Source organism: Rhynchophorus ferrugineus, unplaced genomic scaffold (assembly GCF_030347505.1).
Source record: "Rhynchophorus ferrugineus isolate W39M unplaced genomic scaffold, kcgeb_rfMv2 rfM2, whole genome shotgun sequence".
In the NCBI taxonomy this organism is placed as follows: Eukaryota; Metazoa; Arthropoda; class Insecta; order Coleoptera; family Curculionidae; genus Rhynchophorus; species Rhynchophorus ferrugineus.
In genome coordinates, this window is record NW_027472581.1 from 12,173,201 (window position 1) to 12,193,764 (window position 20,564).

General features: G+C 31.7%; 1 protein-coding gene across 9 annotated transcripts in view; it reads left to right on the forward strand.

Annotated features, from left to right (window-relative positions):
* The first annotated feature begins 5,874 nt into the window (after positions 1–5,874).
* Positions 5,875–20,564, forward strand: part of LOC143191823 (uncharacterized) — an 870,958-nt gene continuing 856,268 nt past the window's right edge. For 7 of the 9 annotated variants that reach the window (XM_076397236.1, XM_076397232.1, XM_076397238.1 and 4 more), the window contains exon 1: positions 5,894–6,274. In XM_076397236.1, the coding sequence (XP_076253351.1) occupies positions 6,237–6,274 (38 nt within the window). In that variant the 5' untranslated portion in view covers positions 5,894–6,236. Of the gene's footprint in view, positions 6,275–20,564 lie in introns of all 9 variants that reach the window. The other 2 variants (XM_076397237.1, XM_076397234.1) reach the window with 2 other exon arrangements.

The window sequence follows — 20,564 nt, forward strand, 5'->3', positions numbered from 1 at the left end:
GAGTGCAAATTGGAAAGTCTTTCTGATGACAAAGACTAGTATCAATAAATAATGTAGTCAGTTTTATTACTATTTGAATATATATATATATATATATATATATATATATATATATATATATATATATATATATAGAGCTTGAAGTTTTGAAATGGTGTGTCTATACGTTTATTTGTTAGGTGCTTGCATGTATTTTGATTAGCTCAAATGTTATATTATCAACTGTTAAACAACCTAATCTAATTATTATATTTGACACCTTTGATATTCTTCTAAAAAAAAATATAGACATATTCTCAGGGTAAATTTAAATGTCTTTAAACCGTCTGAGCTATCTCAAGATGACGAAAACAAAATTACCAACTTGCTAAATTCGCGAATGGCAACAGCTAATACATTAACACATAAACATTTTCTTAAAAAAAAATTTTCTTAAAACATTTTTTAAATTGCATTTAATTACATTTAATTTCTATCAAGTTTCAATTATTAACCAAATATTAATAAGTGTAAATTACTACGCCTCTGAACATAACAAAAAGTATTATAAGTAAAATGATTTTCAGAACTGTAACTTCAGGCCACCAATATATAAGTTTCTTGACTTTTATGTTATAAACAATGTTGAAGTTAATATTTGAGTTTAATATGTACATTAAAACAACGTGGAGAAAATGTCCCGCTACCATTTTGTTTGCCTAGTTTTAATTTTGCTCAAAGAAAAGATAAGTAAGTTTGGTTTTCATAAAAAGCTTTTAATATGGTCTTTACATTTTTTTTCGTTATGATTGAAAAATAATATCGGTTAAATGGTGACCGCGACTGGCTATGCAACTTTTGGCTCTTTTTAAGACATCCCGCAACATTTGAGGCTGAATTTCTTCAATTTCGTGACGAATATTGTCTTTAAGATATATTGTCTTTGTCTTTTTTAATCGTTTGGGGCTTATTCACATAGACTTTTGATTTTAAAAAAACCCCATAAGAAAAGGTCTTCGTGGAAAAACGTCATTCAATATTTGAATTATTGAACGAGCTGTGTATGCTGTAATCCCATCTTTCTGAAACCACATGTGCTTTAGTCTTTACTCTTCCATGCTTTCAGGCCCAAGAAAATTTCGAATCATATCTTGATACTGTTCAGCAGTAACAATACACCTAAATAGATTTCACTTTATTTTGTTTATATTGCCACATGGCTATAACCATATATATATATATATATATACTTCACTATTGAATATATAGAGCTTGAAGTTTTGAAATGGTGTGTCTATACGTTTATTTGTTAGGTGCTTGCATGTATTTTGACTAGCTCAAATGTTATATTATCAACTGTTGATGAACAACTGTTAAACAACCTAATCTAATTATTATATTTGACACCTTTGCTATTCTTCTAAACAAAAAAGACATACAGCTGTCTCAAGATGCCGAAAAGAAAATTACCAACTTCCTAAATTCGCTAAAGGAATGGCAACAGCTAATAACCGAAGAAAATAAAAGAAAATTTAATAAAGCAATAACACATCTGAAAGAGTTGATTCAAAATGTACAAAACCAAGGCATCCAGGACTACTTAGGAAACCTTACACCAAATGACACTACAGATTATTCGTTGTGGGAGACAACTCCAAGGGCGCCAGCAACATAATCCTCCTACTAAAATAGATGAAAATAATTTGTCTATAAGTAATAAAGTAAAGTTCGACATCTGCTCGGAATAAATTTAAATAATTTTAAACCCTTCCCGTCTGAGCTTTATATAATGATAACGAAAATAAAATTAGTAGCTTACTAAATTCGCTATTTCAAATTGATTCACCTCATAACAAATTCACCTTCAAAGAAGCTCAACAAATAATAATCAGAGAGACTAACTGTAAAAAAACACCTGAATATGGTCTAATAACCTAAAAAATATTAGCGTAACTATCAGAGAAGGGTGTAAAATTACTGACATTCATATTTAAATATCAGAAGATGTCACCTCCTACCGGCCTATAAGTTTATTACCGATAATCTCAAAAGTTTTTGAGAAACTGTACATAAAGAAGCTCATTTGTATAATCGAAAAAAGAAAGCTCATTCCAGAACACCAATTTGGGTTTCGCAATAAGCATGGAATAATAGAACAAGCTCATAGCCTCGTTAGCAAAATAAATATGGACTTAAACACCAAAATATATTGTTCAGTTGCGTTCCTAGAGCTGCCTTAGGCCTTATTTAATAAGGTTAATTTAATAACTGTAAATACATTCCTTTAATATATATTTCTAAATTGTAATAAAAAAATTACCTAATTGTATTCGTTATTGCAATAGGTGGGGCAAAACTCCCGCTACCATTTTGATTGTGCGCCATCTTGGTTATGTGTCGTTTAGAATATACGCTACAAGAATGAGCAGAAATAGTGACAACATTTATTGAAAATAATCGTTACATTATTGTGGCTCAATAGAAATTGTGTCGAAAATATCCTAATTGTCCTGTGCCTCACAAAACCACAATTTATCGTTTATATACGAATTTTTGACAATACGGTACGACAGCAGATAGGCATCGTTCTTGAAGAAAACGGACGTCTCGTAACGCTGAAAATGTCGCTCTGGTGTGTTATAGTGTTGCAGTTGTTGAATAATTAATTATTGAAACACTAGCGACCCGCCCCGGCTTCGCACGGGTGCAATGCTGATACTAAATTAAATACACTACAGAAAAAATATGAACGTTGTATATAAAAACATAGCGGCCCGCTCCGACTTTGCACGGGCATAAAATATATATGCCTATGTCACCCAATGAAAACATGATTAAAATCGTTCCAGTATTTTAGGTTCATTCATTACTGCCCTTGGCCTGCACGCATTAAATTTGGAGTAAAACAATTCCTCTTCCCCTATACTTACTATGAAGATTTCCTGCTATCTTTGGAATATCTAAATTCATACAATTTTTATTACATTACACATTTTTAAACGCAAATTTTAAATTTGTAATATCTCCGAAAATATTTGTTTAATTTACATGCTGTAAGGAACCATATTGATCTATTGCACACTGTATTTAAGGTACTTAATTCGATAAGGATTAATGCCGTATTGCTTAAAATAGCTTCGTAAATAAGCCATTTTCTCACGTAAAAAGTAAACAATAAAAATGGTTAATGTGGGTTATCCCTAAAAGATAAACATATACCATCGCGGACTTTTTTGTAGACCTTTTTATGGTGTACAATACTGTAGTACATTAATTTGATCTAACTCGTAGGGTTAGGCAGCGTTTTTGCTAATTGCTAAATAAGCCTAAAAAAATAGGTTAATTTACGACATCACGTTAGAAACCTCTAAAATTAGCAATGTTGCCTTAGTATATTATGCATGTATTATACATATAAACCTTCCTCTTGAATCACTCTATCTATTGAAAAAAACCGCATCAAAATCCGTTGCGTAGTTTTAAAGATTTAACCGCACATAGGGATATAGGGACAGAAAAGGCGACTTTGTTTTATACTATGTAGTGATTATTGGATCCACTACAACTCTATGGTGTGGTATTCATGCTGGAAAATTGTATTGCAGTTACTTAAGGTGTACTGTTACTGCTGAACAGTATCAAGACATGATTCGAAATTTTCTTGGGCCTGAAAGCATGGAAGAGCAAGGGCTAAAGGACATGTGGTTTCAGAAAGATGTGGTCACAGCATACACAGTTCGTTCAACAATTCAAATATTGAATGACTTTTTCCATGACGACTTTTTCTTATGGGGTTTTTTAAAATCAAAAGTTTATGTGATTAAGCCCCAAACGATTCAACCTCTTAAAGACAATATTCATCACGAAATTGAAGAAATTCAGCTTCAGATGTTGCGGGATGTCTTAAAAAGAGACAAAAATTGCATGGCGAATCGCGGTTACCATTTAACCGATATAATTTTTCAATCATAACGAAAAAAAAACAAGAAAAAAAAAAAGATCACATTAAAAACTTTTTATGAAAACCAAACTTACTTATCTTTTCTTTGAGCAAAATTATAACTAGGCAAACAAAATGGTAGCGAGGATTTTTTACCCACGTTGTTTTAATATACATGTTAAAGTCAAATATTAAGTTCAACATTGTTTATAAAAGTAAAGGAACTTACATTTGATGGTATGAAGTTACAGTTCTGAAAATAATTTTAATCATAATAAATTGTAAATGTTCAGGGCCGTAGTAATTTACATTTATTAATATTTGGTTAATTATTGAAACTTAATAGAAATTAGATTTAATTAAATGTAATTTAAAAAATGTTAGTAAGTGTTAGTTCTTAACAGGTCAATCGAAAAATCTCCGTCCTGACACATAGATGGCGCTACTAGAATTAAATCTATATGTTTTTTAGTTAGCCTTAATCCTCAAAAGATGCGTGTATAATATGACAGCTGTCGAATCATTAGTTTGTGAATTACAGCATTTTGAGTGAAGCAACTTTTGTTAATGTGACAAAAATAGATAAAAAGGAATTTCGAGTGTTGATAAAATATTGCTATTTGAAGGGAAAAAAATACAGTTGAAGCAAAAGCTTGGCTTGATGCCGAGTTTCCGGACACTGCCACAGGAAAATCAACAATCAAGGATTGGTATGCTATGTTTAGACGTGATGAAATGATCACCGAAGACGGTGAACGGAGTGGATGCCCAAAAGAGTTTGTTACCGACGAAAACATTTAAAAAATCCACAAAATAATTTTGAATGACCGTAAATTGAAATTTAATGAAATAGCATACACTCTAAAGATATCAACTGAACGTGTACATCATATCATTCACAAATATTTGAGTATGAGAAAGGTATGTGCAAAGTAGGTGCCTCACGAGCTCAGTTTTGACCAAAAACAACGACGAGTTGATGACTCGGAGCAGTGTTTGAAGATGATCAAGCGTAATAAACCCTAGTTTTTGCGTCGATATGTGACAATGGATGAAACATGGCTCCATCATTTCACTCCGAAGTCCAATCGACAGTCATCGGAGTAGAGTGCAGAGTAGACTGCACATGATGAACCCGCTCCAGATCTGGCCCTCAGCGACTATTTCCTGTTCTCAGATCTCAAAAGAATGCTCGCTGGAAAGAAATTTTTGTCGAATAAAGAGGTGATCGACGAAGCTGAGGCCTATTTTGAATTTTGAAAAAAAAAATGTGTTTTACTATGGCAGGCCGGGGACTTTTCAATTGACCTGTTAAGATATTTTGCAAATTTAACAAGTTATATATCAAATATATTTCTGATCTTAGATTGGAGATACTGTGAAAACAAGTTTTACTAATATATAATTTTTCAGCTTTGTTTTACATTCCATATGTCAGAATAAAGTATGAAATATTAACAGTAATATAATTTTTTAATATTAAGGTGTTTAACGGTTACTGCAATAAGATCAACTATGTTAATTATTTTATAAACATAAGTTTTTTAAAGTCAATAGTTCCTTTAATAATTGTAAACGCATTAGGCACAATTCCTTCATGACATATTCATGATACTAACAATAACAATAAAGAACAACAAAATAATAACAGCGAAATCAATTTAATCAACACCACGGAGACAATATTTACGCTTTGAGCCAGTCTAATTAACGCCGAGACGAATAGTACCCTGCTCCACATTCGGCGACGTCTATTGGTCGCGATGCCCCGAAAATTTTTACACCTGCGTTGCACATCCGCAGCCCCGATCGGAACAACTCCTCGCGCCTAGGATGCAATTCGCTCGGTCGACCGGCCGACCAATCGTCGTGCCGTCTCGGCTTCACGTGACCCGCAGAACGGTCGGCCGTCGACTGTCGCTTGTTTATTTTCAGCCGCAGCATCTCGATTCCGTGCCGGCGGCCCGAGTTGCCAGTCGATCGACAACGCGCGTTACAGTCACAATCCGCTTCGCTACGTCGTTTTTCCTCACACAGCGCGAGAGAAAAGGGGGGACACCGACGATTTTTCGTGTGTTTGTGTTCGTTCCGTTTATTTTTTCCGCGTCCGAGTCCTCTTTCCGGGCACCCAGTTCAGGATGTGAGCGCTGGTTAGGTTATGTTACGCACTGACGGACCGTCGGTTTAAGTTTGGTGGCGTGCAGTGAGTGATTTTTCCCTTCGACATCGTACTGGACGTACCCGAGAGGCTCCGGTCACTGGGCGACTGTATTTCCGTGAATTTTCCCAGTCCCAGGCAGCGGGAAAGGACCCCATCATGTTGGGCGTGCTGAAACGTCGCTTGAAACCGAAAAGGTACGATACGTTATGAGTATTTATAGGTTTCTGGCCTTGGTGGAGTCAACATGGCATGTTTATCGCTCTTAAAAATAGATTCGGGGAACATTCATCGTCGACCGATCTACCGAAACAATCACGACGTCCCGTAGCGGGCTTCGGGGGTGTTCTAATAATCTATTGATCGAATTGTGTCAGATTCAATGTCACCCAGGGATTGCGAGTCAGCTGTTCTACTGTTGCTCGTCTAGAGGGCTAGATTATCGATTTTTCGGCTGATTGCAAGTAGGACCTTTTTTAGTTTCTGTTTTTGGACATTTTTGATCAGTTTATCAGTTACTTTTGTTATTATGACATTATGATTTGACATTCTAACAACATCTTATTTATTAGACAACGATATATTCTAAATATAGTTTACAATTTAACATTCTCAAGATTAAATATTCTAAAAGGAATCCCGAAAATGTTATCTTTTGTTTATATTTTGAGATTACTTCTGTCATTTCTGTTATTTTGTTTAGATCAAGTAATTGGTGATTTACTTCTGTATTTCACCTCTAACATGGCATAATATCACTTTAAACATATAAACTTAACAAAACAAAAATTATAACCTCACAAAAATATTTTGGATCGGTAGAATATAGCTGAAAATAATGAATTAACTTTAATAGTTTCCACAGTATATTATATTTCGGTGTTTGTATCAAACAAAAAGAATATATTAAATGTACAGAAAAAATTACAGTGAGATGATAACATCTTATTTGTTAAAGACATTTATTTGTTTGAAATATAGTTTAACAAACTAGTGCACAATATTTACGAATTCCCCGATTCGTACGGTTAAAATTATAACCTCACAAAAATATTTTGTGCCAATTGTCAGTGTCTATAATGTATTACACTAGGCCACTGCATTAAAAAACAGCATTATTATATTAAACTTGCAGAAAAATGTATAACAACAGTCAAGTCACATAAATTTACATTCACATAATATTTGTAAATATTTAATATATCATCCCATTTGATACATGTCATATTAGGCGAATATATTTTAAAAATATTATATTAAATATGCATAAAAATATACACTGACATTCTTAACATTCTCACACTTAAACATTCAAATAATCTTGAAAATGTTTATATTGTTCTGTTTATTTCTGTAGTTAATCTTTGACATATACTAAGTAAAATTCAATACAAGAAGTTGTAATTTCAAACCTCACAAATTAGATCACCTGTATGTGGTTCGTTTTTGTTTATAAGTTTCAATGTCATGGTAATAGAATCAAGGTTAAATGTGGTTCAATTTTTTCTTCTTCTGTGTAATGCTTGTAAATTAATTTAATTTAGAATAACTCATGAAGTGTTCACGTGTTGAACATATTCTCATTGACATCTTATACTTCACAGATAGAACAAAACAATGTTATTTCTTCAAGTATTGCGAAATGCTACATATAAGCGGTTTACATTATTCTTAACCTTAATACTAAAATAATGCTGATGAAAATGTTACTTTACGAGACACGTAACATCAATTATTAAATAATATTTATGCATTTTCATGAGAAAATAAAGTTGGAAGCATATAACCCGGAAAGTCTGCGATTATTTGGACATAAACATATATTACTATTCTATTATTATTCTATATATTAGTTAGTTTTTAGTTAGATAGTTTTTGGGCTTTGTCAAAGAGATTTAAGATCTAAAGTATGTTAATATCAATAACATAAATCACATATCCGAAATAGGTCTCTGTACAAATGTCCAAACAATGAAACACATCAGAACAATAGAGATTAAGATTCATATCAACAAAAGTCAGCACAAAGAGTGCGGAACCATTTCCGCACCTTTTCTTTATGACTCGTTTAGTTAAAAGTATCCATTAGCTAAAATCTTCCTTAATACGTCACCCTAAAAGCGTTTCAGCACTGTTTTATGTCTATTATTCCTGCTGTCCCAGTTGTCTTCTATGATTGGTGTGCAGTGGTGAGTTTTTTCCAATTCTATTCACGTTTGAATTCAATTATATTCACACTTTTTATCTCTTATTCGCTAGTTTTTTTTTTTATAAAATATATAGAAATAGTAGAACAGAAATAATAGAATAAAACATATATTTTATGGAATATATAGTAATTTAGCAATATCACTTATTAGCAGAAAGTCTATCATCTTGAACAATAATTTCTTCAGATATAGAAGAACGTCACCGAGTGTTAAATCAGGAACGTACAGCATTCAAGAAATGTACCTCAAAGTGAACTACTATTAGGTTCAAAATTTCGTAAGGCCTCGATAAACAATTGTTATTGGTGCTTCTTCTTCTTCTTCTTTCGTCAATATTGACTGTTGATTGATAGTCAAAACATCAAGTTACCATGTACACTAATTTATATGCCATTAAGAATGTTAAATCTTACAGTAAAAACAATAGATGTAAGATCTACAGTCAGGGAATAATCAATTAGTCTAATCCTGAAATATAAAAAACAATCATTGTATGTCACATTTCAAGTATTTCATTCCAAATAACATCATTTTCGAAAAAATAAGGCTTGATTGGTAAATAATCGAGCATTAATGTTTTACTGAGACCCAAATCCGAAATGTACGACTTTCCAGAAATTTATCTCAAAGTGAAGTACGACGGTAAGGCGTCGAGAAACAGTTGTCTTTGGTACGTCTCATCAGATATGGGCTGTTTGTTTGCACATAAACAGTCAAAACGTCAAGCTGCCACATATATGAACTTATGTATCACTAGAACTGTTAAATGTCACAATTAAACAAATTTTTCCCAAATAAAAAATAACTAGTGATTTGTAAGGAACCGAACATTAATACGTTCAATATTATCAAAGAAATATAGTCTCTTCAAAGTTTTTTTTATAATGCATCATAGATATTTGTGACGTTGAAATATTGCAATGTTGCCGAATTAACTAATATTTTTGTTAAATTATTTTATTTAGATTAGAATTTTTTTGTATGTCAAAGCCAAACTGAACTAAAGCTCAGAGTCAATTCGGCAACATTGCAATATTTCGACGTCACAAATATCTATGATGCATTACTAAAAAAACTTTGAATAGATACAGTCTATATGGGCTGTTTGTTTGCACATAAACAGTCAAAACGTCAAGCTGCCACATATAAGAACTTATGTATCACTAGAAGTCTTAAATGTCACAATTAAACAAATTTTTCCCAAATAAAAAATAACTAGTGATTTGTAAGGAACCGAACATTAACACGTTCAATATTATCTAAGAAATATAGTCTATTCAAAGTTTTTTTATAATGCATCATAGATATTTGTGACGTCGAAATATTGCAATGTTGCCGAATTAACTAATATTTTTGTTCAATTATTTTATTTAGATTAGAATTTTGTTGTATGTCAAAGCCAAACTGAACTAAAGCTCAGAGTTAATTCGGCAACATTGCAATATTTCGACGTCACAAATATCTATGATGCATTACTAAAAAAACTTTGAATAGATACAGTCTATATGGGCTGTTTGTTTGTACATAAACAGTCAAAACGTCAAGCTGCCACATATATGAACTTATGTATCACTAGAACTGTTAAATGTCACAATTAAACAAATTTTTCCCAAGTAAAAAATAACTAGTGATTTGTAAGGAACCGAACATTAACACGTTCAATATTATCAAAGAAATATAGTCTATTCAAAGTTTTTTTATAATGCATCATAGATATTTGTGACGTCGAAATATTGCAATGTTGCCGAATTAACTAATATTTTTGTTCAATTATTTTATTTAGATTAGAATTTTGTTGTATGTCAAAGCCAAACTGAACTAAAGCTCAGAGTTAATTCGGCAACATTGCAATATTTCGACGTCACAAATATCTATGATGCATTACTAAAAAAACTTTGAATAGATACAGTCTATATGGGCTGTTTGTTTGCACATAAACAGTCAAAACGTCAAGCTGCCACATATATGAACTTATGTATCACTAGAACTGTTAAATGTCACAATTCAACAAATTTTTCCCAAGTAAAAAATAACTAGTGATTTGTAAGGAACCGAACATTAACACGTTCAATATTATCAAAGAAATATAGTCTATTCAAAGTTTTTTTATAATGCATCATAGATATTTGTGACGTCGAAATATTGCAATGTTGCCGAATTAACTAATATTTTTGTTCAATTATTTTATTTAGATTAGAATTTTGTTGTATGTCAAAGCCAAACTGAACTAAAGCTCAGAGTTAATTCGGCAACATTGCAATATTTCGACGTCACAAATATCTATGATGCATTACTAAAAAAACTTTGAATAGATACAGTCTATATGGGCTGTTTGTTTGTACATAAACAGTCAAAACGTCAAGCTGCCACATATATGAACTTATGTATCACTAGAACTGTTAAATGTCACAATTAAACAAATTTTTCCCAAGTAAAAAATAACTAGTGATTTGTAAGGAACCGAACATTAACACGTTCAATATTATCAAAGAAATATAGTCTATTCAAAGTTTTTTTTATAATGCATCATAGATATTTGTGACGTCGAAATATTGCAATGTTGCCGAATTAACTAATATTTTTGTTCAATTATTTTATTTAGATTAGAATTTTGTTGTATGTCAAAGCCAAACTGAACTAAAGCTCAGAGTTAATTCGGCAACATTGCAATATTTCGACGTCACAAATATCTATGATGCATTACTAAAAAAACTTTGAATAGATACAGTCTATATGGGCTGTTTGTTTGCACATAAACAGTCAAAACGTCAAGCTGCCACATATATGAACTTATGTATCACTAGAACTGTTAAATGTCACAATTCAACAAATTTTTCCCAAGTAAAAAATAACTAGTGATTTGTAAGGAACCGAACATTAACACGTTCAATATTATCAAAGAAATATAGTCTATTCAAAGTTTTTTTATAATGCATCATAGATATTTGTGACGTCGAAATATTGCAATGTTGCCGAATTAACTAATATTTTTGTTCAATTATTTTATTTAGATTAGAATTTTGTTGTATGTCAAAGCCAAACTGAACTAAAGCTCAGAGTTAATTCGGCAACATTGCAATATTTCGACGTCACAAATATCTATGATGCATTACTAAAAAAACTTTGAATAGATACAGTCTATATGGGCTGTTTGTTTGCACATAAACAGTCAAAACGTCAAGCTGCCACATATATGAACTTATGTATCACTAGAACTGTTAAATGTCACAATTCAACAAATTTTTCCCAAATAAAAAATAAATAGTGATTTGTAAGGAACCGAACATTAACACGTTCAATATTATCAAAGAAATATAGTTTGTTCAAAGTTTTTTTTATAATGCATCATAGATATTTGTGACGTCGAAATATTGCAATGTTGCCGCATCAACTCTGAGTTTTAGTTCAGTTTGGCTTTGACATACAACAAAATTCTAATCTAAATAAAATAATTGAACAAAAATATTAGTTAATTCGGCAACATTGCAATATTTCAACGTCACAAATATCTATGATGCATTACTAAAAAAACTTTGAATAGACTGTATATTTAAATTGTTCCACATTGCGAAGTTTCGTCGGTACCTCGTTAAAAATCTGGTTTGAACACCCACACTATGACATTATCACTATAAATATTATTTATATAACACGAAACGATACAATAACCATATTTTATTTATTAAATATCTAATAACCGGCAAAGTTGGTATAAAGAATGTCATTAAAATAAATTATACTCGCTTTTGAAGGTCATTGACTGTATAAACACGATTTTTATTTTTTTTTGGCTTTATTATTAAGGTAATACGGTGATATAAGTAATAAATAATTTATTACTTTTCGTCGGTTATGAGTTAATTGATTGATAGTCTTGTTATCTAAACACTATAGAAATGTTCATTAACATCGAGAGAAAAAAAAACGTTTTTTTTTCTGTTATAAAGAAGCTCGGCTAAATGAGATTGATTTACTGATACCCAGATGGCATCACGTCGACAAAAAGTCATTAATGATGGTGGGTCTTTTATTCCATGATGGTATTTTATGTAACATAAGACATAATTATCTCGATCAGTTGGGTTGTAACTTATTTACTTCGTTGTAATGTTCCCATATGTTCAGATTAAGATTGAGGGGGTTATCTGCGTTAAAACGTCTATAGTTCGAACGGAACGGAGTTTAGTTTATAAATATACATTAAAGTTGATTTAATGGTAACTAGCGACCCGCCCCGGCTTCGCACGGGTGCAATGCTGATACTAAATTAAATACACTACAGAAAAAATATGAACGTTGTATATAAAAACATAGCGGCCCGCTCCGACTTTGCACGGGCATAAAATATATATGCCTATGTCACTCAATGAAAACATGATTAAAATCGATCCAGTATTTTTGGTTCATTCATTACTGCCCTTGGCCTGCACGCATTAAATTTGGAGTAAAACAATTCCTCTTCCCCTATACTTACTATGAAGATTTCCTGCTATCTTTGGAATATCTAAATTCATACAATTTTTATTACATTACACATTTTTAAACGCAAATTTTAAATTTGTAATATCTCCGAAAATATTTGTTTAATTTACATGCTGTAAGGAACCATATTGATCTATATTAATTGCACACTGTATTTAAGGTACTTAATTCGATAAGGATTAATGCCGTATTGCTTAAAATAGCTTCGTAAAGAAGCCATTTTCTCACGTAAAAAGTAAACAATAAAAATGGTTAATGTGGGTTATCCCTAAAAAATAAACATATACCATCGCGGACTTTTTTGTAGGCCTTTTTATGGTGTACAGTACTGTAGTACATTAATTTGATCTAACTCGTAGGGTTAGGCAGCGTTTTTGCTAATTGCTAAATAAGCCTAAAAAATAGGTTAATTTACGACATCACGTTAGAAACCTCTAAAATTAGCAATGTTTCCTTAGTATATTATGCATGTATTATACATATAAACCTTCCTCTTGAATCACTCTATCTATTGAAAAAAACCGCATCAAAATCTGTTGCGTAGTTTTAAAGATTTAAGCGCACATAGGGATATAGGGACAGAAAAGGCGACTTTGTTTTATACTATGTAGTGATGCTGTATATACTGCATCCGTGATATTTTTAACTGATTGTTAAACATTTTAATTAACTCTTTTGTCTTTATTGGCCCTTAGTGGTAACTATCTCATAGGGTAACTATTTTTTAAATTTTACTTTGGAGTTTATTGTTTTTTTTTTAATTAATTACGTCTTACATAAGATTTAGATGCTTATTATAATCTTAATTTACAAATTAATTTGTTAATACTGTTCTGTTGTACTTGCATTAATACACAAGCAAGGCGAGTAGAGGATTAATACATCAGGTATGTATCTCCCAAATTAAAATAAAACTAAATTACTTAAACTAAAGTAAGAATACACTTATACAGTAAACAAGTTCGTGTAGTTTAGTAGCTGTATTGCTTCCACGTTGCCGTGATTTAACAACCATATTTCATGTTTTAGAGCGAAATCTTTTCGATCATTTCGTGTATCTATTTGATTGCTAGGTCATCGTGTAGCTCTTCGTTGATTACGTAGCGATACATATTGGTAATTAATCGTAGAACTTTGTTTTGGGTGCGCTGGATTACCAGTTGGTTTGATGTTTTAGTGCAACCCCATATTTGCACTCGATAGGTCCATATTGGCTTTACGATTGACTAATAAATCAATCTCTTTGATTTTAGGTCAAGTTGAGGGTCTCTTCCGACTAACCGATACAGTTGCGTAATTTTGAGTCTAATCTGCCCTGCTTTTTGTTCTGCTTTTTATGATGTTTTCAATTTAACCTACCACTGAGATATATTCCGAGGTATTTACTTGATTCGGCTTGAGGAATCAGGTATCCGTCAAGTAATATTTAGGTTTGTGTCATTTCGCCGCAACACAAAATTAACATGAACGGATCTGGAGCTATTAACCTGCATTTTCTAGTCTCTAGTCCATTTGTAGATCTTGTTGACTATTACTTGTACTTTTTCTACAGCCTTAGACATTCATACATCTTTTGCCATTATAACTATGTCGTCGGCAAATGTTTCAAGTGCTGTTTCTTTTGTTCTTGGGATATCAGCAGTGTAAAGCAGATATGGGAATGGTCCCAAGACACTACATTAGTCGACAATAATTCTGCGGTAGCAATTTGATCATTTTGTAGATTAATCCCAAATATTATAACCGGCCAAAAGCTTGTTAGACGTCCAGGAATATTGCAGGGCAGTATTTATTTTCTTCGAAACAAACCCTGTTACTCTATGCGCTTGGTCGATTGTCGAGTGAGAGTTTATTGTTGATTGACAAGTCTATCTACTAATTATCTGAGCTATTCATGGGGTAAATTGGGGTACCGAATACAAATCAGCGGTACGTTTTTTAAATTGGTCCTAGTTTTTATAGAATAAATTCATTATTTTGACACATTGACCATTTAACTGTTTATTGTAAGTCTTTTATACTGCCTGGGATCTCTTTTACGCGTTAGGATCCAAAAGTAATCGCTCATCATATCTTCGTTCCAAAATCATTGGTATCGTCTCGGTCTTCTTCGCTATATGTTGGTCTAGCCGCCTCGAAAAATCAAGATGTGCATGATGAAATTGTATTTTGTAACAAATTGTCGATTATATGCTTGTAATCTGTTGGTTTTGTCATGTTTTTGTTGTTTTGAACACTTTTAAGCGATGCCTATGCTGCTGCTTCATCAGAAGTAATGTTTTGTAACCCTTCGATGGTTTAACCATTAGTTTTTCTTGATGAATTAAAGGTTTTAACTAAATAAATTAAATGTTGTTAACAACGAAACAGCTTTCATTGCTCGCCGGCTATGAAGACGATGTTCTCGAGGCATTTTTGTACCTGGACAAATTGTCACTGTCCATACGTGAAACTGGCTTCGACACTGATGGCACGTCAGGATATTTATACAGTGCTGTTTTAGCATTTATGGTATTGTCATTCCTCAAACAAAAGTAGAAATATACAAGATATTTCTGTTCGTCCCATAACGTTGGCACAAAAAATGAAACGTATACATTTTCACCAAGTGACCACTTGTACAAGCTTTGTACTGCACGCATTAGAACAGTTTCGGAATCCATATCAGGGTATCAGAACGTTAAGAATCGTTCTTATTCTTTCGAAATGAAATCACATCGCACTTTTCAACTTAACTTTTATTGTGGTGGCCCTTTTATTATCGAATCATTTTAGTTGGGTTAACTAGATATTTTAGTTAAAACTGTTTATATTTTAAAGCTCTGAAAAGGGGAATCTTTTTTTTTTCCTTTAATTCTTGCCGCACAGTTTTCAGAACGATTATTTTTATCTAAGAATTTTAAGAATCAATTGGTTACAACCACAAACACATAATATTATTTTTATATGAATATAATCTCTACCGCTGAAATCAGCTGATTCATTTGTATGGCAAAAGAGCGTGATATGAATTAATATCGAGTGATTTTTCTCTCTGATATCGAGTAAATTCACACTGTTATTTTGAGAAATTGCGTACATTATTATTCTTCACGTATTTTCTATCGTAGGTATCGTATTCAAGTCTTTATTATAATAGAAGTACTTCTGATCTTGAAAAAGGGACAGTTGCTCTTGAATACAGGAAGTGTAATTTTTTAAAAATCATCCCCATAAAAGTTTTCCGCCTTCCATTTTCTTATCTCAGAATAGTTTTGTCGAACAAATGTTTTTTTTTAAGTTTTAGACGCTCACATGTTTTTCTACAGAGATATCTATTGCTAAAAATGCAAAGTGTCAATGTACATAATTGTTTAACTACCTCACCTAACTTAAATTCGATGGTTTTGACAGTTCTCTATATATAATAATAGTTTTCCTTTTAGTATTATTGAGTTATACAGTGTATGCAGGTTTTAATTATCAAACTATTAAAATTATTTCATTCTTTTTGTTGTTGTAATTTAAAGAAATCTTCTTCTGGAGCTTATTAAACACTTTTAGAAACTTATGGCTGCTCCGTCCTATCCTCATTGTTGGTATTTGTTACAACTATTTAAAATTGATTATTTTGATGTCAGTGCCCATTTTTTCTCAATAAATTGCTTTTTGAAGTGAAGAAATGATCAGAATATACGAGTATATAATCATCTAATATATCAAAATAACCACTTCTGAGATACTAATATTAATATTAATAAAACATTTTATCTATTAAGTATGTTGACCTTAATTTTTTTGTAAATTTATTGGATATTTGTCAGCAGTTCAATTCTAATCATACAGAAATAATGAAACTATTAAGAAATCTTTATTATACTTCAACAAAATAGCAATCTACGAAAAATAAAGCTTGCTAAGGCAGTGTCATCATTATATATCTCCTAAAATTGATTTGGTAATATAACTAATTATATCTTGTATTGACATGAATATTATGTTAAGCTGACAAGAAAATTGTTTTATTTTTACGTATAATATTTAAATAGCAGTATTATTTATCAGTTCGTGTTGACTGACGAGATTAATTTATTGATTGTTGACTGCATTTCAAGTATTTTCAAATATTTGTTTTTAATTTTGCTATTAACAAACATTTAGATATGGCTTAATTTGGACGACGCGATGTTGTAGCATGTATAGATAGGTTCAGTCTTCATTAATAATTTACTTGTTTTTTACTTGTTAATGTTACTTGTTTTATTTTTAAATTCATAGTATGCATAATTTATTTTATTTGAAAATGTTAGCATCCCTATGGTGTTTATGAAAATTTCGCTTCAAAATACTAGATGAAATAACTAATTTAGTTGGTTTAATAATTAAGATGGATAAACGCGGATGGCTTGTAGTAAATTAGCTTCAATACAATATAACTTAAACAAAACCTAAAAACTAAAGATGTACAATAGCTATAAATACTGTATAAAAATTAAACATGTACCATATACCATAAAAAAATAATCCATGGCATAATTAAAAATGATCTTATTGAAATGATATAAATGCTTTAGTTATTATTGAACGGAAATATTTTTTAACAAAAATCAAAAGAGTAATCGAAATATTACCTATTAATGCCATAAAAACAGTCAAAATATTTTACTATTTATCATTCTTTTCAAATTCATTAAAAAAAATTCATTCATATTCGAAAAATCATAAAACTATATATATATTACATATAAATTGTAGGCATAAATTGGGTACATCTTTATCAAGGTCGCGGCTAGGACGACGGGCGTTTAACGTTCTGGCGTTAAAAAGCAGTCGAATGAAACAAGTAGAACTAAAAATAGTAACTAAAAGTACGACTGAAACAGTCGATAGTAAATAGTAACAAAATTAATCGAACCGAAAATAGGGACTGAGAACTGTCGACTAAACTAAATAAAACCAGAACGTTAAAAAGCAGTCGAATGAAACAAGTAGAACCAAAATTAGTAACTAAAAGTACGACTGAAATAGTCGATAGTAAATAGTAACAAAATTAATCGAACCGAAAATAGGGACTGAGAACTGTCGACTAAACTAAATAAAACCAGAACGTTAAAAAGCAGTCGAATGAAACAAGTAGAACCAAAAATAGTAACTAAAAGTATGACTGAAACAGTCGATAGTAAATAGTAACAAAATTAGTCGAACCGAAAATAGGGACTGAGAACTGTCGACTAAACTAAATAAAACCAGAACGTTAAAAAGCAGTCGAATGAAACAAGTAGAACCAAAATTAGTAACTAAAAGTACGACTGAAATAGTCGATAGTAAATAGTAACAAAATTAATCGAACCGAAAATAGGGACTGAGAACTGTCGACTAAACTAAATAAAACCAGAACGTTAAAAAGCAGTCGAATGAAACAAGTAGAACCAAAATTAGTAACTAAAAGTACGACTGAAATAGTCGATAGTAAATAGTAACAAAATTAATCGAACCGAAAATAGGGACTGAGAACTGTCGACTAAACTAAATAAAACCAGAACGTTAAAAAGCAGTCGAATGAAACAAGTAGAACCAAAAATAGTAACTAAAAGTATGACTGAAACAGTCGATAGTAAATAGTAACAAAATTAATCGAACCGAAAATAGGGACTGAGAACTGTCGACTAAACTAAATAAAACCAGAACGTTAAAAAGCAGTCGAATGAAACAAGTAGAACCAAAAATAGTAACTAAAGGTACGACTGAAACGGTCGATAGTAAATAGTAACACAATTAGTCGAACCGAAAATAGGGAACTGTCGACTAAACTAAATAAAACGAAGACGAACACTAAATAAAATCCTAGGCCAATTTTAAAAACATTATAAATTGCTCCCTGTGCTTTGGATGCCATTTTATCTTTTTTGAGTACGTTTCTAGTAGTGCCAAATGCATTGTTGACTAGTTTCCATAATAAACTCTTCTATTACCGGATGTTATGTAGCTCAGGTCATTTGTCGTTCGATATTGTGAATTTTTGTATCCGTTTTGAGTGTTTATATCGGATATAGAATAATATAAATTTATAACATTCCGAAAACAACTATTTGGGAAGTTTATTGTTAAACAAATTGAAACTTTAACGATATTTTAAACATCTATTGACTCATAGTTGATATGACTTTCAGCAAATACATTGTTGTGGTGGACGTTACATTAAAATTAACCACAGTGATGTCGGATGTTTTTGTCAAAAGTACGGGGTTTGATATAAAGGTATATTAATTCATTCTTTGTAAAATATACGAAGTACATTTATAAAATAGTGAAACTGTGGATCTTTCAATTTGGTTATGCTTATTTTACATATGTTTCATTATTCAAAGTCATATTATGTCGGGTAATATGTTTCTTTACTCTTTCATTATTCCTTTTGATAAATTCATTTAAAATTGGGGACAGGGTAAAAGGCCCTAAGGGTTAATATTTGAATGTTATATTGTTTTGCAATGGTCCTGACCTATTGTACAGTGTATTATGCTGATGAAGAACCCATAATTAATGTATAGATATCGAAAAATCAATAATTGCCCTATATTTTTATTTAATCTCCTGTTTATCAACCCCATATAGTTCTAAATCTAATTTCTCCATTGGAAGTTGCCACTGAAATTGATAACCTCAATCCTAAAAAGACATATATATTTAATGCCAGTTAAAGGCTGAAGCATGTTCCGGAATGCTTTAAGGTGGCATAAATAATTATGCTCAAAAAACCTGACAAATCTGCAGAACAAGTCGAATCTTACAGGCCTATTTCGCTACTACCTGCAATATCAAAGCTATTTAAATGTATTAAAAATTTTGTAACAATATCAGATTTCCAGTTTGGTTTTCGAAATCACCATTCAACAATCGATCAAGTGCACGGAGTAACTGAGGCTATTGAAAAAGCGTTTGAGAAAAAGAAATACTGCCCTGCAATTTTCCTGGATGTCTCACAAGCTTTTGATCGGGTTTGGCATTTGGGATTAATCTGTAAGATGAGCAAATTGTTACCGCGTAACTATTGTCAATTGGTGGAGTCATATCTTTTCGGAAGAAAATATAGAGTATCGCGCGAAATGGCGTTCTTGGCATTTAGAACTATTTCGGCTGAAGTTCCACAAGGTAACGTCTTAGGACCTCTCCTATATCTGCTCTACACTGCAGACATTCCAACAACAAATAAAACACTACTTGGAACCTTTGCTGACGACACAATTATTATGGCAAAATATATATCTCTGCCTAGGGCAATAGAAAGAGTACAAGCGGCAGTCAACAAAATCTACAAATGGACGTAAGATTGGAAAATTCAACTTAATAGCTCCAAATCTATCCACGTTAATTTTGCATTGCGGCGAAATAATAAAAACTTAATTATATCACTAAATGGATGCCTGATTCCTCAAGCAAAATCAGCTAAATGTCTTGGAGTCCATCGTGACGGTAGATTGATTAAATTGGAAAAATCACGTCAGACAAAAAGCAAAACACATTAGAACCAAAATAAAACAACTCTACTGGTTAGTCGGGAGATACTCTCAACTTGATCTAAACTCAAAGTGTTTGATCTATAATACAATTATAAAGCCAATTTGTACCTATGGGGTGCAAATATGGGGTTGCATTAAAAACTCAAATTAAGTAGTCATACAAGGCTGTCAAAAAAAGGTTCTTCGATTGTTTACCAATGCCTATCGCTACATAACCAACGAAGAACTGCACCATGACCTGGAAATCAAATGGATTTGCGAAGTTATATAATATTTCGCATTTAAACACGAAAGAA